Below are 25,486 nucleotides of genomic sequence, written 5' to 3' on the forward strand. Positions count from 1 at the left end.
TCATTTTTTTTCAGATTTATATAATAATTTCATCTAATATTCTTAGTTTGTTAAAAACTTAATTTCCTTTTCACCTTCAGAATTTTCTTAATTGATAAATGCAGTCTTATAATTATATTAACTTATACTCTTTTTACAAAGATACTGAAAAAGATTTTGAGCAAACCAAAAGTCTTAATTCTGAAAACTTGATAATTCTTAAAACAGCTTTATGCAAAAGAGACTACAGGCCTTCCTGGCAACTAAATAAATTTGAGATATGTGAAGAATGTTGGACATAACATTTAAAAAGAAACTTCAAAGCTTTATTTTAAAAATAGCAATCTTTAAAGAACAGAAAGAAGCTTGGTAATAACACTGTGTCAAGGATAAAGACAGTACATTATAAAATTTGTTACTTGTTATTTTCCACTTTTTTAAATAGCATCCATTCTAACAGGTGTGAAATGATATCTCATTGTGGTTTCAATTTGCGTTTCCCTAATGACTAATGATATTGAGCATCTTTTCATGTGTTTTCTGGCCATTTGTATGTCTTCTTTGGAGAGATGTCTGTTCGTGTCTTCTGCCCATTTAAGAAGTGGGTTGCTTGTTTTTTTTAAAATATGTCATACCACTACCTTTTGCCTCCATGGTGGCTGCTGAGTAGTCACTACTTAGTCTTATGTTGTTTTCCTTGTATGTGATGAATTGCTACTCTCTTGGCTGCTTTTAGAACTTGCTCCTTCTCTTCAGCATTTGACAATCTGCTGCTATGTGTTTCCAGAATCTTTTAAATTTGATCAACAGTTTTCTTTATTTCCATAAGCTCCTCTGTTTTTTTTTATTTACTCATGCAAATTCTTCGTTATGCTCTTCTAGAGCCTTGATGTCCTTTATATCCTGAGCCATGGTATTGGTGTTTGTGATTACTTCTTTGATTAATTGCTCCAAGTTCTTTGTCCCTCTGGTTTTTTGATTTGGGCATTTGGGTTATCCATTTCTTCTGGTTTCTTTATGTGCTTTAAAATTTTCTGTTGTTTTTGGCCTCTTGGCATTTTTTTTGTCTTGATAAGATTCTGTTAGGATATGTAAACTTATTTGAACACTTATCTATAATTTGACAGAGCTATAGCTTGATGGAGTGCATGCTCCCTGAGCTATCAGCAGATGGCACTCCTGAGCCACCTCTTACCCTCAAGTCAGTTCTCCCCAACTTTGTCTTTGCACTAAGTGGGGGTCTAAACCACGTGGAAGTCCTATCAGTGCACCCATTTTTCGTGAGCAGTGGGGACCGCCAGCCCTGTGAGTGGGGGGGCATGCCCTATGCAGTTTGGTGGGGAGACCACTTCAGGACAGTGATCCTAGCCTTTCTCGGGGCTGCAGGTGGTGTACCCTGTGGCTGCAGACCTGTGCAACTACCCCTCCAGTTCAAATGCCCCGCATTCCCTCTCTGCGGGGTGCCCACGGGTCCCTGGGATTGGGGGAGGGTTCCTGGCACTATTGTGTGGCACCCCTGCCTCTATGCTTTGTATACCACTGGCTCCCGAGAAGGAAGGGTAGACACCTTCACAAGCCCACTGAATCCCGAATAACCTTAAGGAGGCTTTCGGCCCTGCTGCTGTGAAGGGGTGTCTCCCAGCCAGCTGCAAAGATGGTTACATGGGTTGTGGCGAGCTACCCGCTTTTGCTGTCCTCTGCCTACTCTGCAATGGCCTGTCTCTGGCATGGGAGTTTTGGGCTGTGAGTGTGCTTGTCTACGCATCGGCTCCCTGCAGCCCCAGCATCTTTTGGGGCGAACACTCACCTGCTTGTCTGTGGCTTGACTCTGGGAGTCTCCCCGCTTCCCTGAAGCTTTGAGGGGCAAACACTCTCTCCTGCTTCTCTGCGGCTTGGCTGTGGTATGTCTCCCGGGTCCCTGGTGGCTTTGCGGAGCGAACACTCAACCACTCACCCACCCCACCCACACTGCTTGTCTGCTGCTTGGCTCTGGAAGGGGACCCCGCTCCCAGCAGCTTTCGGAGTGGATACTCCCTCACTTATCTGCCTGCTGATGTTTCTTCTCTTTCTTCAGTTCGGTCTTTTCAGGGTCTTTTTCCAGTCTATATCCTCCTCTAGAGTTTGAAACAATTTAGAATTGTCCTTTTTTCATTGAATCTCTGGAGAGAAGTTTTCAGTAGTTGTTTATGACGTCATGTTGATGGTGTCACTCTGCTTGTCTTTTTTCTTTGTTAAGTTGAAGGATTTCTTTGTATTTCTGGATGTTAATCCTTTATCAGATATGTGTTTTTCGAATATTTTCTCCTAATGTGTAGGTTCCCATCTTTTGTTAAGTTTGGGGAGTTCTCTGCCATTACTTCTTTGAATATTCTTCCTGCTACTTTCTGTTTCTTCACCTTCTGCGATTGCTGTAATCTCCCATAATCTGTATATTGGTGCACTTGATGGTGTCCCAGAGGGGTCGTAGGCTAATTTCACTTTTAATATTTTTTTCTTTCTGCTGCTCAGCCTGACTTATTTCAAGCATCTTGTCTTCAAGTTCACTGATTCTTTCTTTTGCCAACTCCAGTCTGCTCTTGAAACCCTCCTGGGCATTTTTCATTTCAGTTATTGTGATCTTCAACTCCAGTAATTCTGTTTGGTTCCTTTTTACATTTTCTGTCTCTTTATGTAGGCTCTCATATTGCTCATTCATTTTTTCCCTGATACTCTTTGGTTCTTTCTCTGTATTTTACTTCATCTCTTTGAGCATTTTTTTTTAAATCTTGAATTCTGTTTTATTGAGATATATTCACATACCATAGAGTCATCCACAGTATACAATCAACTGTTCATAGTGCCATCATATAGTTGTGCATTCATTATTACAATCAATTTTTGAACATTTTCCATACTTCAAAAAGAATAAAAATTAAAGTAAAAAAGAACACCTGAAACATTCCATCCCCTCATCCCACACTATTTTCATTTAGTTTTTGTCCCCATTTTTCTATTCATCTGTCCATACACTGGATAAAGGGGTTGTGAGCCACAAGGTTTTCACAATCACACAGTCACACCATGTAAGCTACATAGTTATGCAGTTGTCTTCAAGAATCAAGGTTGCTGGGTTGCATTTCTACCGTTTCAGGTATTTTTCTAGCTGTTCCAATACACTAAGCATAAGAATGCCTTCCAGAGTGACCGCTTGACTCCATTTGAAATCTCTCAGCCACTGAAACTTTGTTTCATTTCCTTTCCCCTTTTTGGCCCAAGAAGATTTTTTTAATCCCATGATGCCAGGTCCACACTCATCCTAGGGAGTCATGTCCCACATTGCCAGGGAGATTTACACCCTGGGAGGCACGTCCCACATAGTGGGGAGGGAAGTGAGTTCACCTGGTGAGTGGGCTTAGAGAGGGGGGGCACATCTGAGCAACGAAGAGGTTCTCTGGGGGAGACTCTTAGCACAATTATAAGTAGGCTTAGCCTCTTCTTTGCAGTAGCAAGCTTCATAAGGGCAAGCCCCAAGATGGAGGGGTTGGCCTACCAAATTGTTAGTCCTCAGTGTTTGTAAGAATATTAGTAATAACCCAGATGGGGAAGTCCAACATTTCTGCATTTTCCCCCAGTTCTGCAGGGGAGCCCTGCAAATATATTTTTATTCTCATTGAGCATTTTTAAGGTCATTTTCTAAAAGGCTTTTTTTGGTATGTCCACATTCTCATCTTGGTTAGTGCTTTCTAGAAAGTATTTTTATCTTCATCCTTTGGATGGGCCATCATTTCCTGTTTGTTTGTCTTGCACCCTGTTGCACTCTGTGCATTTTAATATTTTAAAATGTCAACTCTGGGATTTATTCTCTGAAATGTCTGTTTCTTGGTTTTGTAACCAGATGGTGATAAGACAAAGATTTTCTTGAGCTTCAGCTCTCCTATGAGGAAGGTCTGCCCGAGGCAAATGTAGTCTGCAGGATTTTCCCTGTCTTTCTGGGCCTCTGTCATGTCCTAGGATTTTGCTTCTTAATTGTCTTGGAGTTCCCCTGTTTACAGAAATGGGGTTATCCCTTCTGTTTCCCAGGAGACAGACCTCTCTCTTCTGGCCATTTGAAGCTGGCAGGCCTTTATCCCAGACTGTCCACCTCTGTAGTTTTTTACACTTCTTTTGTTGTCTACAGCCATTAAAGTGTCCAAAGTAAGGTATCAGCAAGAGGATACCTTTACTAAAGAAAGGCTGATGGCATCCAGAACACTTCTGTCAGCTGGGAAGGCACGTGGCTGGCATCTTTTTGTCCCAGGTTGTGTTTCAGCTCCTCTCTCAGCTCCTGTGCATCCTTAGCTTAGTGTCTCAAAGCATCCTTCTGTCTGCAACTCCAAGAATCTCTCCAAAAGTCTCTCTCAGCTTCTCCTGGGGTGTTTTGTCCCCTGTTAGCTTCTCCAGAGCAAACTCTGGGCTAGCATCTCAAAGCATCAGCAAGCGTCTCTAAGCATCAGTGTCAGCAGCGTCTGGGCCTGCTCCTTTTAAAGGACTCCAGTAACCTAATCAAGATACAGGCTGAATAGGCAGGGCCACACCTCCACAGAAATAATCTAATCAAAAATATCACCTACATTTGGGTGAGTCCCATCTCCATGGAAACAACTTAATCCAAATATCCCACAAGATTGGATTAAAACATGGCTGTTGGGGGGACGTAATATATCTAAACTGGCACAGCCTCCATAGTTGAACTTTCCCAGCCTGCCTAGTAAATGCAGCCCTTCAGCTAAGTGCCCCTCACAGACTGAGGAAGGCCTGCATCTTTAAATCTCCACCACTTTTGCCCTTCTCAGTGAGGGTTGAAATAGTGGCTGCCACTGCCTCTGTCTGGGGCTTGTTGAAACAATAGCTTCCCTCAGAGCCGGACCCCCATTGGTCCAAATTTGCTAACCAAAAGCCCTGATCAGTATTAAGCCTTGCCCACTCCTTTTCTTGGAGAAGAGGATTTTTATGTTCCTTTCTGTCACCTGCGAGGTAGCTATAGGCTGAACCCCACAGCAGCCTCTGTGAGGGTTGGGGATGAGCCCCCATAGTTGCCATGCAGAGAGAGTAATTTATTGTTCTTTACCCTAACTGATCAGTCTCTTCCTCTCACTTTTACCTGGATGCTATACAGTGTTCTTCTGGCCTCCAGAATTTCAAAATAGTTGTTTCAGACAGTTCCTGCCTGTTTAATCGTTTTGGTGGAAGGACTGTGTCCTGGAACTCCCTACTCTGCCATTTCCCTTGAAGTCCTTGTTCCTAAAACCATGAAGTAGTGAAGAACAAAGGTAGGCATTTGTGCTGAGGGCAGGTGGGTCATGGTGGATCCGAGGGGGTTTATTGGAGGATATATTTATGGGGCTAAACAGCACAGGGTATTATAGTTGAAGCAGGATGAAGAGGGTAACATACAAAGGAGGAGTATGTTGTGGCCGGTGAGGGCCATCAGCCTGAGCTCTGAATATGGAGGGCGTCCACACATGGGACATTGAAACCTGATCAGACTGAGGAGGGTATCCATAAGGAGAGGGCAGTCTGAGGTGGGGCATGAGAATCCACATGTTTAGGATGGTGTCCAGGGGAAGAAGTGGTCCAATGTGGAGAGTCAGAGCCTAGCAGGGCATTCATGTGATAGGGAGGGGTGGTCAGATTTAGGGAGTCAGATCACAAGCAGGGTAAGGAGGGCATCCTTGCAGGGTCTGGGGCAGTCAGGTCTGGGCAATTAGAAGTCTAGCCAGATGAAGAGAATGTCACAGAGGACTGGCGGCCCATTGTGGGACAGCAATATGAGTAGGGTGAGGTGAATGTTCTGCATAGGGATGGCCTGGCATTGAGTGTCAGAGAAGGGTGAAGAGAGCTTTCTCTTAGGGTAAGGGATTGGTGAGGATGTGACAGTGATATTAGATTGGTTATACACGGGATTGGTCAAATAAATAAATATACCAGAGATAATGGAAACAAGGTTTCTCAGTGTTAGAGAAGGGAATTACAGATTTGGAAAGGAAAAACTTAAAATGAATTTTGTGGTTGGATTGAAATTAGAGGTATTGTTGTGAACTCATGGTTTTCATATATGAATGTAGATATATCCCTAGATTTATCACTAGGAAGGCCTGGGAACAGCAACACCTCAATAATAATGAGTATACCTAAGATTCTGATCTTAGCCTCAAAATACCATTCTCCACAAAAAAGGAGAAATGGCTAATTCGGGTCTGGAGAAGGAAAAGTAAAAGATGAGATGGAATATCTTGTGTCAGAAAGCAAGGATGTGCTCAAGAAATGATGGGGACATATCAAAGGATATAGAAAGACCTGCCCCATTCATGATGGCAACATGAGACACTCAATAGCTCTGTCCCCCACGGAAGCTTTGAACAACTAGCAAGGATTGGCAGAAACATCTTTCGAAGAGCTCCAGAAAAACAGATAATGTATTGCAGTAGCAGGACAAATGCCAAATCAAGAAAAAGGCCACTTAAAAGTGGTGGGTTCTTGTGGTGCCCTGGCCGAACCCTCCCCCATCCCCTCACTGGCTGGGCATGGAATTAGCTCATGCTCCCAAGTGAGGATCTCTGGTCCCAGTTTCGGAGGGAGCAGAGTAACCCTCATGCACATACTGGGAGCATGTTTGTCAGGCCCACTCTGTCTCATGGTGGCCTGAGAGTCTTGCCGTCCCAGAACTTGCCCTGTGTGTAGAAGACAGTTTGCAGCACTCTCCTGTAGAACACTGGGCAAGCAGTCAAGTCATGTTTCTTGGGGCAAGGGATTGCTGGCTTGAGGCAGAGTGGAGTGCACAAGACAATGAGGAAGCTGTTTCTTTGGGGGGAGATATAGGGAATTCCTAGGGTCACACATGCATACCTAAAGAATGCATGTGCAGGAAGGATTAGGCCTGGATTATGCTTTGGTCTGGAGCTATTCTTTGAATCCATTGTATGGATAAGGCCTGAAGACAGCATTCACACAAGTCAATCTGCAAAGACTTGGAAAGGTGTTTTCTCCCTACCCCACCCCACCCCCCCCTTTTTTTGGTTAGCTCCTGGCATTCAAGGAAAGCTCTATCATAATACTAGCTAGATATAAGCTTAAAGAACAGACATCCTTGAATGTAAATTGCAGCAAAAAATACATTAAAATATCAAAATGTCCAGGTTTTAACCAAGGTCGCAAAACATACAAAGAAACAGGAAGCAGTGACTAAGGAAAAGGAGAAGATTAAAGCATTAAAAACCATCAATGAGGAGGACCAGATCTGTGACATACCAAACAAAGACTTTTTAAAAAATAGTCCCAAATATGCTCAAAGAGCTTAAAGAAAAGTATGGACAAAGAACTAAAGGATATCAGGAAAATGATAAATCTTTCTTTGCATGTCTAAGAATTTTCGACTGGATGCTGGAATTGTGATTATTAAATTGTAGAGTATGTGAATCTTATTTTGAATTTTGTTTTGGCACTCTTTCGGATTACCCATAATCTGCTTGATCCTTTCAAGGCTTGACTTTAAGCTTTGTTAGGGATGTTCTGGAATACTTTTACTTTTCTGCTATTTTAGTCCTACTTTTAAGACATGAATTTTCTGAAGTCTCTACTAAATGCTCTTGGTGGTCCTCAAGGTCTTTCCTTCACTCTGGATGGTCAGAACTTGAATTTCTCACTGTGCTTTGTGAGCTTGGGGAACTGATCAGCTTATAGATCCATTCCCTCTACTTGTTCTCTATTCACCCTTGAGGAGTTGTAGGGTACACATGCGTATATAAGTATTTAGCCAAAGTCCTAAGGACTCATTTTTTGGAGCTTTTTATCTCTGTGGTTCTTTTCTCCAATATTTCTGAAAATTCCAGTCACCTTAGTTTCCTGAACCTCTAAGCTTTGCTCTTCAAGTTCAGCAAGACTGCTGAGCTCTCTTTGGACTGTCTCTCTGGGAAGTGACTCATTTTGGAAAGTGGCTCACTGCCTCATTACAAAGAGCCTAGGTAGGGTTCACAGTCTTGCATTGCCTATTCTCCAAAGTCCAAAACCAGTTTTGTGTGTTTTGTCTAGTTTTCTAGTTCTTTGTTGCAAGAGGGCAGTCTGGTACTAGCTACTCCTTTCTATTTGATATGTTAGTTCATTTTGATTGTATTAGTTTTTCATCTGGTGCTATGAGTGATCTCAGTTTAGATGGTTGTACTGATCCGAGCTCGAGGATTGACAGTGAAGATATGGTCAAAGGACAAAAGGATCAAGGTGTTCACAGTGCTGACAAGAAAATGGTTGAAGAAAAGCAGTGGTTCTAAAAGTGTGGTCTGAGGATCCCAGTGGGTCTTTTCAGAGATTTTTTCAGGGGATCCATGGGGTCTTCCCATTTCCAGCTATATATCTATGGTGAGGCTGAAATTTTTCATATGCTCGAACCAAAACATAAATAACGATTTGAATAAACAAAAATGAGAATAACTTTTTTTTTTTTTTTTTTTTTTTTTTTTTTTAGTAAAACCAGAGATTAAAAAGATTTGCAAAAACAGTAAAACAGTGGCACTTTTCTCACTAAATTTTTTGTTTTGGAAAGGTTATTTTTCATAAAATATATTTGTTAACTTGTAATGGATCTATTGCTATTTTAATGAATTAATAAGTAGCTTTGAACTACTCTGTTTTAATTTCTAATACTGTAATTGTTGATAGATATAGCCACAAAAACAAAAGTTGTTTGGCACCATCAATAATTTTTAAGATTGTAAAGTTGGCAATGTCTTTTCCAAGCTTGACCTGTATGCCCTAATGGGGAACTAGGTCATACCTGCTTACGTGGTGCCACCACTTTTACTTGAATTTCTCAGTCTTAACCATGACTTAACTATCTTCTTCAATTTACGCTTTCACAGAATCATTCAGCTCTTCACTTTCACTGACTCTACAAAGTTTACCCAAGATAAAAGTATTAACCTGCATCGCATTCCTCATTCTTTGGTTAAGTCCTTTGGGACATTGTGCATTGAATTTGGTCCCCATTACCCAGTGAGGATACATTTCTTGGTTATTAGCTCATATTTAAAGTTCATCATATAAATGGATTTATTTTGGTTGACAGAAATATATATTCAAAGTAAATAAGAGATTATTTATCCAAGGAATGAGAAGAGAGAAGATGAGAATGAAGGACAGCATCTAACTTAGGTTTCAAATTTATTTTTTCACTGCCTTAGGAATATCAGATGCATTTATACTAATTAGAAGCACAGAATACATGTCAAAGTAATCATAGGTACTTTAGGATCACATCTTTGTTAGAACAGATGAGTAAACAATTTTTTAAAGAAAAGTATTTATGTGATCAGTTTTTGTCATTTTACTTCTGAATAAGTTGATTGATATGTCTCATTGTCTTTTACTTTAAAGTATTTTTTAAAAATTTCTTACAGTAATCCTAAATCGGAGAGTCAGAGAGTAAATAAAAAAGTCAACAATGATGCCTCACTTAGAATTCATAATCTCTCCATTTTGGTGAGACAGATAAAATTTTATTACCAGGTAAGTGGTCCTTTTTTGTCACCTAGGATTTCAGTAACTACTTACATGTTTACATTCTTTGTATCTTATTTAATATCAGTCATCTAATGAATATTAAATGCTCATATGTCAAGTTTGCTGGAGAAGAACAATAAATAAGATAGTTTATTTCTTGAAGTATACATTTTAAACAATGTAAAGATATTATCCAGCATTTAAAAATATCTCTCTTTTCCCCTCTCTCCCTCTCTTTCCTTTTTTCTTTCATTTTTTCACCAGAAGAAGGTTTTTGTTTTTTGTGTATCTAGTCCCCCTTGTTGACAGAAGTAGAAGTCTGTACTATATTTATGTATATAAACATTTTATTAATACTTTCCAATATTCAGGCCCTCATTTTCCTCAAATTGATTTGAGTGAGTTAGGTTTTATATAGTTAGCATATATATATTTGCTTTTTACTCTTGTTTTATATTAGTTTTATATTAGTACATCTATTTATTTAAAACAAAAAGACTAGATAAAGTGATGTAGTGACTCATTTTGACAGTCTTCATCGGTTTTTGCCCTTCTAATTATTGGAATTATGCTGGTGGAAGTTTCCTAAAGAATGTCAGTGAGACTCCCCAGAAAAAAAGAGGTAAAGGCAAAGAGTTTCAGCATCAGAGTCTTAAATCAGTAGTAATGCGACCTAATTCTGAATTGTATACTACTGCTTTCTAACTACTTTATTGAGATGTAATTCACGTAATGTACAATTCACCCATTTAAAGTCTACAGTTCAGTGTTTTTTAGTATATTCATAGAGTTTGTGCACCTATCAACACAATTTTAGAGCATTTTCATCACCCCAGAAAGAGACCCTGTATTCAGTAGCAGTCATTCCTTATGTACCTCCAATTCTATACCTCAGTTACCAATAATCTCTTTGTGTTTCTATAAAGTTTCCTATTCTCCACATTTCATGTAAATGGGATTGTACATAATATAGTATTTTGTGACTGGCTTCTTTCAATTCGTGTAATGTTTCCAAGGTTCATCCACCTTGTGGCATGTATTAGTACTTCATTGCTTTTTATTACTACTGCTTTCTATTCTTTGTCCTACTTCCTTTCCATGCCAAGTATTAAAATTATCTTTGTATTAAATGTGTTAATGTAGTGATGTTATAGCCACAAAGAGATTTGGGATGGAGGAAATTGTGAAATCAGTCAGTTCAACAGTTTAGATCAGTGGCTCTCAGCTGAGGGTGATCTTGGTCCCTGAAGCTATTTGGCAGTGATTGGATTGGAGACATTTTTGGTTGTCACAGTGGGGGTTTTTACTGGCTTCTAGTGGATACAGACCAAGAAAGCTAATTGTTCTACAAAGCATAGGGCAGCTCCCCACAACTAAGAGTTTTCCTGCCCAAAATGTTAATAGTGCCAAGATTGAGAAACCCTGATTTGGATGGTATTGAAATGGATGATTTGCCACCATGTTTTTTAGATGCATCTGTAAATAATTCATTAAAACTTATTGCAAGATGAGTTTTCTTTTCATTAATCTAAGTTCAAATACCAATGGAATATTAATTCAGTGTGAGAACTAATTGACAGTTACAGTGACAGCTGTCAAGATTGTCAACTTAGCATTGCTTTCTTTAAAAAAAGAAAAGGAAAAACTCAATTAAAAATATTTCAAAAATAAAAAAAGTTTTTGAGAATAATATTGAATGCCTAATTATACATCTTCATAATACCTTAATATTTTGTCAATCTTGTTTTCAGATATTTAAGACATAAAATATTACTGAAGGTTGAAATTCTCCATGTACCACTCCCTAGAGTCTTTCCTTTAGAATGAATTTACCAAGCCATCTCTGCCCTCTTACCCTCCAACTGCTTCATATTCTTAGGTAAAATGTTTCTAAGGCACTTCTAAATAATCTTCAGAACTAGGTTGACCATTTTATTTGGGAACTATTTCAGTATATCTTTTCAGTAATTATAGGTAAATTTCAATGTTAGTGTTCATCGTCAGTTTAATGATTTAAATTATGTAAAAGCTCAATACAAAATATAGTGTCATTCAGATTTCCCCTCTCTTCCTTTCTCATTTGTTGAATGCCAGGAATTCTACCAGGCATCAGGGTGATGGTGGTAAACAGGACATGCCATGTCCCTAATCTCATGGAACTTGTGTTCTAGTAGAGAGAGAGTAGACAAACAATGAAGTAAAATAATTTCTGGTTGTAATAAATAATGTAAGGACAATAAAGTGGTAATTTGAGGTTGTGAGTAGTAACTAACTGGTAATATTAGATTATCAGAAAGTTTATTCAGTGCATACTTCATTGTGTTTAAATGGCATTTCAGACTTTTTCAAATAATCACTTGATCCATAACCAGTATCGCTTCTTGTCTTGCAAATATTCAAAATTTTCAAGGCAGAAAATAAGTGAATTATATGTTATTTTAATTTACCTATGCTCCGTGATTTTTTGGAAAAGTTACTTTTTCTTGTTAGGGAGAGAGAGAGAATTTGATGAGAGACAGTTTACAATAAAAAAATCTTAGTCCTTTTTTAAAACTGTCAGAAGTTAGCATTTGATATGACTAGATTGGCAAGAGTTTAAATATGGACTAAAAGAAAAATGTGTTTCTTCAGCCACCATTACAACAATGCTCTAAATCATTTGAGGCCCCAAAAGAAAAAAAACACTTTATAATTAGTGAATTTAAATTTATCAGGATGTTTTTTAGTGATATGATGTCAGTAATATTAAGACTAAAAGCCAGGTCTAATACCATTAATCTGGTTGCTCCAGAAAGCAGATACTTTTAGGTTTTTCTTTAACATTTGTTATAATAAGCTACATTTGGAAAATAAATTGAATATAATAAAATTCAGTAGCCAAAAAGAACCCAGACACTATGTTTGTTATACAACAAATACTTTATTTTGTGTCATATTTTTGACATTTTTTGTTAGATGTTCTTCCCTTTTAATGCCATTCATTTAATTTTTTCCTGAAGTCTATTAAAATGTGATAAAATTGTCTTAATTCTTTTTACTGTCCTAGATAGTAGGATAAATCCATACAGTATGATAAATATAATTATGTTCTGAATTTTAGAAATAAATTATAAGTCTCTCAAAGGAGGGACTCTCAATCTACTGTATTTTAGAAATCTTTGAACCCATATTTACCCAGAAATGTGCAGTTTTTATAGCAGCTTTTTGCTCATTGTGTGCTTCAGGAAAGGAAAATGAGTCCAGATCCTTGTTGGGAGTGTTCTTACTTTGAAGAAGTGTTATGCAGAACTTAAAGAAAGAAACCTTGTTTAAATTATCTTTGTATAGTTTCTAAGTAGTAATGTTTACATTTAGCATATACTTGAAATTTTGCAAAGCTGTAGCAACATGAATGTTAATTCACACAATAAACTTGTGTAACAGTAAAAAAGTTGATTAGATGGTCAACTAAATATATGGTTAATACACATTTTTAATGGAAAAATAGTCAACTAAAAATAGTAGGAATTAAAGTATTTGTAATAGTTTTCAAGACAACTTTGCTATTATTTTCATGTCAACATAATCTCTGCCAGTCCTCCTTTTTATTAAGTACTTCAGTTCTCCATATCTTGCTGGATTGTCTTCATACCATGATAGAATTTCTGTCTATTTAGGGAAACTTTTTAATAGTCCTGAAAAACCTCAGCTTCTATATTTGAATACTCCCATACCTTTTTAAAATTGCAACTTTCTCCTCAACTCCATTCCCACTAATCTTCTCCTTCCCTTTTTTTTTGTAATTTCTTTCTTTTTGTGTGTGCATTTTTTTCCCTGCTTTATTTTTATCCTTAGGACTTATCACGAAAAATGTTTACTTATTTATCTTGTTTGTTTTCTGTCTGCCCCCCCTAAAATGTACACTCCACGAGAGCAAGGATTTTTTTTTTTTTTTTAACTGCTGTATGTCTAGCATCTACAATTCTGGCAAATAATAGATGCTTGATAAGTATTTGTTGAATGAATGTCCTGATTTTCTCAAACTTTCTCCTCTTTGCAGTTAATATTGCTAAAATTCTTTCTTTCTACATAAGTTTTTTTTGTAGGTTTCTTATCACTTTAGTGAGAAATTGAAGTATCTTCACTATTTCGTGTATTTATATTATCATACATAACCCATCAGTTAATTTTTTTCCTCCTTCTTAGTAAAGTCAGATTTGTCTTGGACTTACTTATGTATTTTTTTTCCATTTAATACCTTAATAGAGAATATCTGGGGGAGTCTTGGTATGATATAATAGAGCTCTAAAACAGATTTTTAAGCAAAACTGATCTCTCAAAATAAAGCTAGAATCCTCTCAGGAACCTGTCGGGGATCCAAATAGAGAATCTGGAATAATTTTATTAAAATTTGTATCGCATTTAGCTCCTTTATTGCTGAGTACTAGCACTTTCAGACAACTTAATATTTGGAAACATAGTAAAAGATAAGTTTTCCCCAGTAACTCTAATGTTTTATAACTTTCATCATTTTAAAAACTTTGTTCTTTTTGCTTCACTTACTACCCTCTTATACAAGTCACGTACACAGTAAGTCATGGAACTGAAATTTAAGCCTAGACATTCTGGCTCGACTCTACCAGAGTAAACCATACAAGGCATTTGGATTCCACTATAGTAGTGTACATTTTTAGATGACATGGAGGTAAGTTTGAATTTTACAGGTTCTTTTAGCAATTTGTGTCATCCAAATCATTCAAACTTTATAGGTCAAACTGTTTACTCATGAGGTCATTGATGTTACCATATGTTGAAAGGGTATATCGAATTGCTTTCATCTTTGTGGGGAGACTGAGTTAGTATGAAAGCATAGGCAGACCAAGGAGGCAGGAAGTGGGGAGCCAGCTGAGGAAGAGGGTGAAGGAAAGAGGTGTGGACCATATTGAAGATTATTTATCTGCTTGAATAATTTTGGTTCTAATTTAATGTAACAACATAGAATATTACATGGTAAATTGATAAAATTAATTGCCTTGGAAATATAAATTGATATTTTCTAGTTAATTCATCAAGTTAGACTCATTTTTAGACCCAAAATATGTGGTGTGAATTACCATCTTTTATCTGTAAAGTCTTTAGATTGAGATAAAGCTTTTTTCTAATAATTTAGGCTCTATTAAAATTTAAAGCTTCTCTTTATGAGAGTAAATTTGAAGTTTTGGGTTCTGACTTAGATTATCTCTGCAGAGTATAGTGCAGACAAAACAGTGGTCATTTTCTTTATACATCTTTCTTAGTTATGATTTCTTTTAAATATATACAATAATAAGCCCTCATAGTTTTGCTTCAGGAAAGGGGACTAAATGTTAGAAATGGGTTAGATAGTTATCATTTTAAGTCCGTTTAGCTGTTCTTCTTGAGCTAAATTCTGTCTTGAGAAAACTTGCTTTTCACTGGCAAATTTATGTATCAAATACCAAATTTGCTTTTTATCCCTGAAATAAGTGATTTTAGCAATTTTTAACACTTATTCTTAATGTTCTTGTTTATTTACCTAATATGATACACATATGGAATATGTACTTCTTTTTAAATGTATAGATTTTTTTAGTGATAGTTTTTCTTAAAGAGCCAATAAATTTAATGCTTAAGAAAAAATTCTCAAAACTTCAAATACCTTATCATAAAGAGTTAATTAGACATCTAGCATCATTGGGAGGTGCTGTAGTGGATCCAGAATTACATATCTTTAAAAAGCAGTACAAGCTAACTTTTGTTTATGGTTATTTGCTTATTACAGTATTAATTAAGTAAAGGATGATTCAAAAAGAGGTGAATACTTCCAAAATGTATTTCTCGGTAACTAGCCATATATAAACATGTAGTTGATGCTAATGTGTGAAGAAACTATCACACTTATTTCTGTAATCTTAAAAAGAAAGATTAAATAATATCACATGGCACACATCAATCCTGTGTTAGAATTCACCCCAGACCCTTTGGAACATACCATTGTTAGTGGTTGTAATGACAAACATGATGTGTTCTCTTCATTTCCTCAAGGAAGAGGTAGTATTAACAGAAGGTGTATACTTCATATATTACCTAAAATGAGTAATTTGAAAGGATCCAATTATGTGTGAACCTTGCTGTACTATAAGAATATGTATATATATCTTGTCAATAACTGTTCGACAGAAGTCAAGGAACATAAAATATCTGTAGATAGAGGAGAAAAATAATGTTTCACTGAGGAAGCATTTACATTCATGAGATGATCATAAGACAAGAGTTTCAGTACATTAATTAGCTTTCTTAATATTAGTATCAGTTGACATCTTTAATGCCCTCAGAAAGAAGTAACAAAAAGAACAAAAGAAATGCTGGTGCTTGTCTTTTATTGAGGAGTATTGTTTAATTTTCTAGCATATAAACCTCAGATTTATACATAATATGTATGAGACCATTCAACTTGGACACTTTCATTTTATGGGCTTTTGATATGGTATTAACTTAAATCTTTCTGGTATTGTGATGTTAGTTATTGAATTCATAAATTTAAAGTTATAAAAAATTTAAGACCTAGATACTCTTTTTTTCACATTTGTTTACTTTTTAAACTTTTTTTTTTTTTTTAACTTCCTATTTTGAAATAATTTCAAACTTACAGGACATTTGCAAAAATAATACAAACCCAATTCAGAGAACACGAATATACACCCAACCTCCAGATAATCAGATCCACCAGTTTTAACATTTTGCCATTTTGTCTGTCTGTCTGTCTACCTACCTACCTACCTACCTATTTATTTCTGAACGCTTGAGAGTAGTTTGCACACATCATACTTCTTGAACACAATAAGTCCATGTACATTTCCTGTGAACAAGGATATTCACTTATATAATCACCTTAAGTGTAGTTATCAGTTATCAAGTTCAAGAAATTTAATGTTGATAGAGTTTACACAGTCTATATTCCAATTTTTTCTTGTGTCTCAATAATGTCCTTTTGAGCCTTTTCTCCCTCATTCCTAGATCCCATCCAGTATCAAGTATTACATTTAATTGTCATTATCTCTTTAGTTTGTTTTTAAGTGTGGAAATATGCATTCTACATAAATCTTTCCATCTTAACCCCTCCTAAGCATACCATTCAGTGGGATTGATTATATTCACAGTGTTACAGTACCCTCACCACCATCTAGAACTTTCCCTTCACCCCAAACAGAATCGCTATAGTATTTTGCAGTAACTCTGCCAGTTCTTATGGTTGTTGAAAGCTTATTTAAGGGTACAGCGCCCTGAATTGTCTCACTCCACTATTCTGATCAGGGCTGAAAAAAAATTTTTTTTAACTTTTTAATTGAAATATGCATATCGACAGAGAAGCTCACAAATAATGTTATAGCTTGATGAGTTATTACAAAGCCAGCATTACCCACATAACAACCAGTGGGTATCTTTCTACAGGAGACTTTGCAGCAATTGATCATGATGTCATTGCCAAATGTATTAATCATCGGCAAAAATCCCTTTTCTGGTAAGTATTAAAATTAGCATAATATGATAGCAATGCTTTATCGTTATGGGATACTATAATGTTTACCAAGAACTTGTTTATTTACTTTAACTCACTAGGTTTTTCACAACTATGTTGGAGAGGTGAGAAGACATGTTCCATTTTCTAGATAGAAAGGCTTAGAATATTTGTAAGTTGTAGGTGGGACCAGACATACATATTGTATCAGGTCTAATGTTTTTAAGTTTCTCATTATGAAGAAGTATGGAAGATAACAAGGTAGTTATAAGCTTGAAGGAATATAATCTTAGTAAAGAAATGATTTCAAAATAATATCCATTCATATATCTACTGTCTACCGTTGGCAGGGTTGTTTGAATCTAAGATTTTATTGATTGATATCTTTTAATTTATAATAAACTGCTTTTGAATGGCAAGATGAGAAGCAGTTTATCATTTAAATTATTTTCTTCAAAGGTCCCTACCTTTTAGCAGATTTTGTAAGTAACGTGCAGAGTTTCAATTTTTCAACAATCGGGGAAATTAGCAGCTACCTAACAGTTTCAACAATGGACTTTTCCTTAAATGCTACATGTAATTCAGATCAAGTATATTTTCTCCAACTTCTACCCATGCTCTCAGTCAAAACAAAAATAAACCAAAATAAAAACTAAACTCAAATAGCTGTATTTATACAGGAAACTATCAAGAAGTTGTGATGAATTAGGAATTTAGATAGTCTTTAGAGATACTCTAGAATGTTCAATTATACATGTAAAAAAAAAAGGAAAAAAAAAGCTGTTTTGCATGCATGGTGGAATTATTTTCAATGCTACCTGTATTTATTAAGTCCCTACCAAGTTATAGGGATCAGGAATATAAAAAAAGTGATCCATGCTCTGGAGGATCTTGTGGTTTAGTGAGAGATATATAGATAACTTTGAAATCATGTAATAAGTAGTACAAAATAGAGATATGTACAAAATGTTAACGTGTATAAAATATGGACCCATTAATTTTTAAAGTTGGCAGATTAATGAGGGTTGAAGGCCATTGGTGGCTGGGTCAAGGAAAATTATACAGGTGTTTAGAGCTAAGTATGTCACTGGAGGGGAAAGGGAGTGGGAGAAAGATAGGCAGAGGGAGTAGCAGAACTTAAGCAGAGGAGTATGTATGCTTGTGTATCTGGGGAATGGTGATTATCATGGCTCATTCTGGTTAGAAAGTGATCATTTCATGAAAAGTGAAAGGAAATGTCTGAAAAAAGAATTTAGACTTTATCATAGACCATTTGGGCCTGTTGATGAAGTTCTGACCCAAAGAAACGATGTTTTGGCCAGTTGACTATTTTAAGAAAATCTGAATTGAATGCTATTGGACAAGGAGTGTACCCTCCAGTTCTGTGATAGACCATTAACTTTTATCTAGCTTGTTACATACATTTACTTTTCTGGCCTTTCTGTAGGAGACATTTAAGATTTTGATCCCCATGAACCTATACAGTGGAAAGCCATTTAAGTTTTATAGGTAGACAAATCATTTAAGATCTGTGTTTTGGAAAAAAGTAAATAACAGGCCTAAGAGGAGCTAGACCAATTAGGAGCCATCTTGGTTGACTTTGTGACATGTCCTTATATCAGCAGCCCTTAACTCAGTAATTTGGTATAGTGTAACAATTTGGAAAAGAAATGAATTTGAATTTATAGCTAGCATACTTTATTGCACAAAGCCTGGAGCCTATTTTATCTGAACTGCAGCCCCTATACAATGTGTGTTTGTATTTGTTTGTGCATGCGCACATGCACATCCAGCTACTTTTTTGAATTCTCCAGTGTATTTGCTTGTGGAGTTAATGTTTTGGTAAGTTATGAAATTATATCTAGACATGATTCCTCCAGTATAATAAAGAGAGTGCAAATAGGGCAAAATATTGTACTTAGTAATTCTTTTTATTTCAGAGCAAGGCACAGAAGAAGTTAAAAAGCTGCTTTTACTTTTGCTAGGTTGTGCTGTTCAGGTAAGTTAAAATATTTCTTCATATTTTCATTTGAATATGATATTTTTTCAGGCTCTAGATTCTGAAAGACTTGAGGATAAAGCATTATTTTCAGTCCATTAGAAAGTTTTAAATAATTGCATAACCAAAATCCTAAGGAGATTTTTTTGAAGGAAAACACTTATTTTGTTATTTTATTTTAAAATTTAGTTATATTACCATATAGTCACATCATTTAAAATCTTTACTTATTCTCTTCCTTTTAATTGCCTCAAGTTTTTCAAGATCTTTCACAGGTACCCTTAAAAACCTCTCCGAAAATGCTGTTATGAATTCAGTAACTGTCATTTGATTTATGTGTGCGTGTGTGTGTGTGTGTGTGTGTGTGTGTTAGTAGAAGGGAAGGACTGCCTAGTAATTTATTACGTAAATATACCAGAAATTGTATTTCCAAGGAAGTGTTGGATTTCAGAGTTGTCCACTTGGAACTATATATTTATACAATGTATGTTATTAAAGTTGCAAGGTGTGTAATGTACAGGTGTTTATTTTGTAATAGAATAAATATTAAGGTAAATATTAAATATTGTGTTTATAGTCATAGCTATTCTAATTTAGTCATCAGATCCTGAGTGAAGAACACAGCCCGAATTATTTACAGCCTTTAGTATACTGTATTTACTTTTTTAAAAACTTTTAATTGTAGTAACATATGTACAGCTCAAAATTTCCCATTTTAACCACTTTCAAATATATAATTCATTGGTTTTAATTATATTCACAATATTGTGCTACTATCACCAACATCCATTACCCCAATTTTTCTTCACCTCAGACGGAAACTGTGTTTTCACATCCACTAGAATGGCTACTATTAAAAAAATGAAAAATAAAAAATGTTGGAAAGGATGTGGAGAAATAGGAGAACTTATTCATTTTTTGTGGAAATAGAAAATGATGCAGCTACTATGGAAAACATAGTATAGTGAAGTATAGAATTACCATATGACCCAATTCTAAGTATATATGCTAAAGAATTGAAAACAGGGACTTGAACAGATATTTACACACCACTGTTCATAGTGACATTATTCACAATCACCAAAAGGTGGAAGCAACCCAAGTGTCCATCAACAGATGAATGGATAAACAAAAGTGGTGTGTACAGCAAATGGAATATTATTCAGGTGTGAACAGGAATGAAGTTTGGATACGTACAACAGTATGGATGATCCTTGAAGACATCATGTTGAGTGAAATAAGCCAGACAACAAACGGCAAGTATTGTCTGATCTCACTCATATGAAATAATTAGAATAAGCAAATTCGTACAGTCGGAAACTGGAATACAGGTTACCAGGGGCCAGGATGGGTATAGGGAATGGGGAGTTAATGCTTAATTGGTGCAGTTTCTTTTTGGAATAATGAAAAAGTTTGGGTAATGGGTTTAGTGGTAGTGGTGGTAGCACAACATTGTTGACAGCACTGAATTGTATAATTGAATGTGATTAAAAGTGAAAATTTACTAGAATAGAAATTTTTGTAAAAACACAGGAACTGTGCTCCCATTAAGCAATATTTCCTCCTGTCCCTGGTACTCTGTAATCTACTATCGTACTCTGTAAATTTGTGTATTTTAGGTATTTCATTTAAGTGAGATTATACAATATCTGTCCTTTTTTTCATTAGATCATTTGGAAGTTTCCAAAACAATCAGGCACAAAATACAGGATTCCTGTATACCACTCTACCACCAGCACCTTGCATTAGTGTGGAACATTTGTTACTATTAATGTTAGCACTTTTTAAAAATAATTGTACTATTTTATTTAATAGTAGTTGCCTTTGTTACAGTTGGTTAATAATTATTAAAATAGCTCTATCTATATGTGTTTTTTTGTGTCTGGCTTATTTCACTCAACATGATGTTGTCAGGGTTCATCCATGTATCAAAACTTCATTCCTTTTCATGGCTGAATAATAATCCATTGTATATATATATATCACATTTTGTTTGTTTATTCATCTGCTGGTGAACACTTGAGTTGCTTCCACCTTTTGGCTATTGTGAATAATGCTACTATAAACATTGGTGTACAAATATCTGTTGAACTCCCTACTTTCAGTCTTCTTCATTTTATAATAAGAGGGAGTATTGTAGGGTCAATGTGGTAATAATGTGTTCGGCTTTCTGAGGAACTGCCAAACTGATCTCTTTAGTGGCTGGACCGTTTTACATTCCCACCAATGAAGTATAAAGGTTCCAGTTTCTCCACATCCTTGCCAACACTCGTTATTTTTCTGATGTTTTAAATAGTAGCCATCCTGGTGGGTATGAAGTGGTATCTCATTGTGGTTTTGATTTGCATTTCCCTGATGATCAGAGATTTGAACATTTTTCATGTGCTTCTTGGCTATTTGTACATCATCTTTGGAAAAATGTTTATTCAATTTCTTTGCCCATTTTTTATTGGGTTTTTCTTCTGATTGTTGAGTTGTTGCAGTTCTTTATATAAGCTTGATATTAAATCCTTATTGGATATATGATTAGCAATTATTTTCTCCCATTCTGTAGGTTGTCTTTTCACTTTCTTGATCATGTTCTTTTATGTACAAAAGTTTTTAATTTTGATAAAGTCTGTTTTATCTCTTTTTCCTTTTGTTGGGTGTGCTTTTGGTGTCATATCCAAGAAACCACTACCAAATCCAAAGCTATGAAGGTTCCGAATCCTATGCTTTCTTCTAAGAGATTTGTGAGTTTAACTCATATATTTAGGTCCTTGATCAATTTGGAGTAATTTTTGTATATGATGTGAGGTATAGGGGTCTAACTTCATTCTTTTGCTTGTTGATACCCATTTGTTGAAGAAATGATTCTTTCCCCAATTAAGGTACTTGGAACTCTTGTCAAAAATCAGTTGGCAATAGATGTATGGGTTTATTTCTGAACTTTTAATTATATTCCATTGGTCCTCTCTTTATGCCATTATCACACTGTTTTGGTATTTACTTTTTAAAAACCCTATGTTGGTGAATATTATATGAAGTTAGACAACATAGTAACAGCATAACATTGGTTGTTATTGCTGGTTACTAAAATTGATAGAAGGAATAGAGCAGAACTGAGGACTTTTTATGAACAGTTTAGCGAAAAGCTTCTAAGTACTAAAGAAACATCTGTAAGAACAGCGAAGATTACAAAATCTGAGCTGCTTCCCTTTCCCCTTTACCATTTTCTATAACTCAAATGATAATATTCAAATGAAAAGGATGTCATGAAACTATGTTCCATTTTTCCAGCAACTGAAAGCGTTGATAGGTTAACCAACCTAGGCTTTTCTAGATCTGCCAGTTGGTGTTTCCTAAAGAAATTTACCAAGATCTAAAGAGTTTTTTATATTTCAATGGCTGTTGATACTCATATTTTAAAACAACTATCATTTTACCCTAGTAGTGAAGCAAAGCAGAACTATATAATGAGCATATTTTTCTTTAAACTGCTTAATGAAGCCATGCTCAGAAATCACCAATTTTTATAACATCAAATATAAAAATTCCTTTTTATGGATACACAGAAATAAATGCTGTGTGAAGCAACAAAATAACATATATAAACCTGACCTTGTAAGGAGTATGACTTAAAATGTTTGCATATAATTAAAACAGGAAGCTTTCTAGTGGATATTAAGTATTCTTAATTTTCCCTATTATTAATGTGTTTTTGCTGATTATGTTTACCTATATTTTAGATTCCTCTAATCTGGAAAGGCTTTTTAAGGCATATCTGTTTCAAATAGTCACAGAAAAAGGGAGGAAGAATCTTTGGGTGGACTAAGGTATAAAAGAAAGCACAGAATGGGAAAATTATAAATTAAAGATTATGTAAATATATCTGTGTAAGTCATTAGAAAGTAAGCTGGAAAACAAAGGTGATTTTTAGATATTTAGAGAGAACGAATCAGTGTGAAGGTACATTTTGAAGTTGAAGGGAGGAATTTATTAACATTATTTTTTAACCTTATTAATTTAAAATTAATTATTTTAAGGGCTTGGAGAGTTTAAATTTTAGATGCAGAGTAAACAGTAACAGTATGTGGTGATAATTACTATAAGGCAAGGTATATTGATGTGTTAGAATATTTCCTTAAGTCTGTTTGTAGTGTCAGGGAAGTCCTCTGATCAGGTAATGTTTAAATGAGAGCAAGGATTCTGAGATAACAATTTGTTAAGAGAACATCAGGTATGGCTGGAATGCAACATACATGGGAGAGAATGGCAAGATATTAGGCTGGAGAGTTTACAGGGATGGTCATGGAGGACTGTATTTGCCACTGAGTTTAGATTGCCTCCTGTAGGCATGTGGAAGCCACTAAAGCTAACATCAAAGGTGTAACAGTCAAAATCTCCTGTCAGCCTTCGACTAAGACTATGGACAATTAGAAAACTTCGTTGATGTTGAAGAGCCAAGGTGGACTTTCGGACAAAAAACTGAGGAAACCGGTCAGCCAGCAAGTATTGTTTGAATACTTAGAAAACATTCTCTATTGCAGAAAATCTGGTAGTTCATCTAATAGTTGAACAGACTAAAATTCTAGTGTTTACTATAGTATGTGAGTAAGCGGCATAAATATGTTTTTTCACATCTGAACAGTTTTACTTGTTACACTTGGAAAAGTTTTTGCAGTGTTTATTGTTTGAAAGTTTCTTTCTTCTAAGACCATGTAAAATTCATCCCCTTTCAGCAAAACTTAGATTTTTCTATCAATGTTGGCTATTCAGTATCCAAAAATACTACTTACTTTGGACTTTGGCCGGGTTGGATAGTGCTGAAAGTAACTAAATGTCAAATGTGGTTGGAATTTAAATTTTGACCTTTATATGTGAACTCAGAATTAATTCCAACGTTGGTACTTGATTGTGAAAGCCAGTTTTGAACTTGGTCAGTTTGAGGACTATAATCTATTATTTACCTACCAGTTATCTGTAAAGCATGTTAAGGTAGCATTTTAGAACTTTTATCATGTTGCTTTTTTGGGGAAACAATACATAACTTCTCACTCTGGCATTTCTTTCTCTTAGAATGCATAAAAGTAACAAATGTTCTCAATTTAAAGAGGGAATTTCAGTTTTTCTATTTTTATTCTTTGTGGCTTATTTTGGTCTTGTTTTGACATTAGTGTTCTTATTCTTATTGAAATGTGTTCCTTGTTTTATTAATATTTTTTGTTCAGAAGTTTGTTTTTGGTGCCCTTTTCTCTATTCTAATACAAATTTTCCACGTAAATTTGTTCATTTAAGGTGGGAGAGCACTGAAAGCGCCAAGTGAAAATATGAGTAATTTGAGGAATAATATATTAAGTTTAAACTCTCTGGTTGAAGGTTTACAATTTTAGGGTTAATGCAGCTCTCCTTCCTCCCCTCCCACCCAAACATGTAATCTTCTGGTTCTGGTATCACTTGTTATGAAAGTGTTTGAACTGATCTTAATGCCTATAATGCCTTAAAAACTTGATATAAAGATAAAAGAGAACTTAATTTTAAGTGGAAAAAGGAATTTGCTGATGATTATTTACTCCACAAGAATCTTTATAGCTGGAATTAAAATTCTTTATTTGTCCTTTTTTGATACCATACTTTTCCTATTCTCTAAGACTGGGCTGTTCATTACACTAGCCACTAGCCATATGTGGATATTTACATTTAAATTTATCATTAAATTAAAGAAATAAAATTTTTAAATTCTGTTTCTTAGTTAACAGTAGCCATGTTCAAGTATTCATTAGCCATATATAGCTAGTGATTACTGTATTGAACAGCGCTGACATAAAACATTTGGTCTGGCTGTTCAACCTTAAAGTTTTAATATTGTCCTTATTTTATCTCTTTTTCTATCTTGTCAGTTTTTCTCCTTTCTATTCTTAAAGATCCTATGAAATTAATTTTACATTCTTTAATAAAGCATAACCTATTTATAAAACATTGTCAGAATTTTAAAAACTTTTAGAATTCAAATAGAGGTGAGATTTAGTAGAAGTTGTGAGTATTTTAAGGGTAGAGGAATTCTTTATTGATTCATACTGAGACTGTGCTAAAGAATGAGCTAAAGATAATTAAGTAAGGAAAAAGACAATTGTATCTGTTTAGTTTAAACCAAAGGCAGAAAAAGAGATGAAAACAGAATTGGAGGACTCTTCAGTAACTCATAGTCATTATAGCTCTGCCATTTTCTATTCTGATTGGCTCAGAAGCTATGCGTCGTTCCACAGTTTTGGAAGAGTTAGATAAAAACAGTTTATTTTATCTATGCTATGAATGCATAATCAGAAATTCATTCTTAATTTTTCCCACTAGGCCTGTCAAATATTATTTGTTAAACACAAAATTCTTATTTTAAACAGACTAATTTTCATCCCACCCCCCAAAAAACTTAATGATTTACATCACGGCTGGAACTGTACATTCCTTGTAATTTAGTTTTAAATATTATATCATCTTAATAATTT

At 35.3% G+C, this 25,486-nt stretch overlaps 1 protein-coding gene across 11 annotated transcripts in view; it reads left to right on the top strand.

The window, feature by feature from the left end:
• CCDC88A (coiled-coil domain containing 88A) overlaps window positions 1-25,486 on the top strand; it is a 152,963-nt gene that overhangs the window by 18,412 nt on the left and 109,065 nt on the right. For 10 of the 11 annotated variants that reach the window (XM_037806582.1, XM_037806580.1, XM_037806581.1 and 7 more), the window contains exons 3-5: window positions 9,387-9,495; window positions 16,939-17,008; window positions 18,946-19,004. In XM_037806582.1, coding sequence (XP_037662510.1) covers window positions 9,387-9,495; window positions 16,939-17,008; window positions 18,946-19,004 — 238 coding nt within the window. The remainder of the gene's footprint in view (window positions 1-9,386; window positions 9,496-16,938; window positions 17,009-18,945; window positions 19,005-25,486) is intronic. The other variant, XM_037806583.1, reaches the window with a different exon arrangement.

This window comes from Choloepus didactylus, chromosome 17, assembly GCF_015220235.1.
Source record: "Choloepus didactylus isolate mChoDid1 chromosome 17, mChoDid1.pri, whole genome shotgun sequence".
NCBI lineage: Eukaryota > Metazoa > Chordata > Mammalia > Pilosa > Megalonychidae > Choloepus > Choloepus didactylus.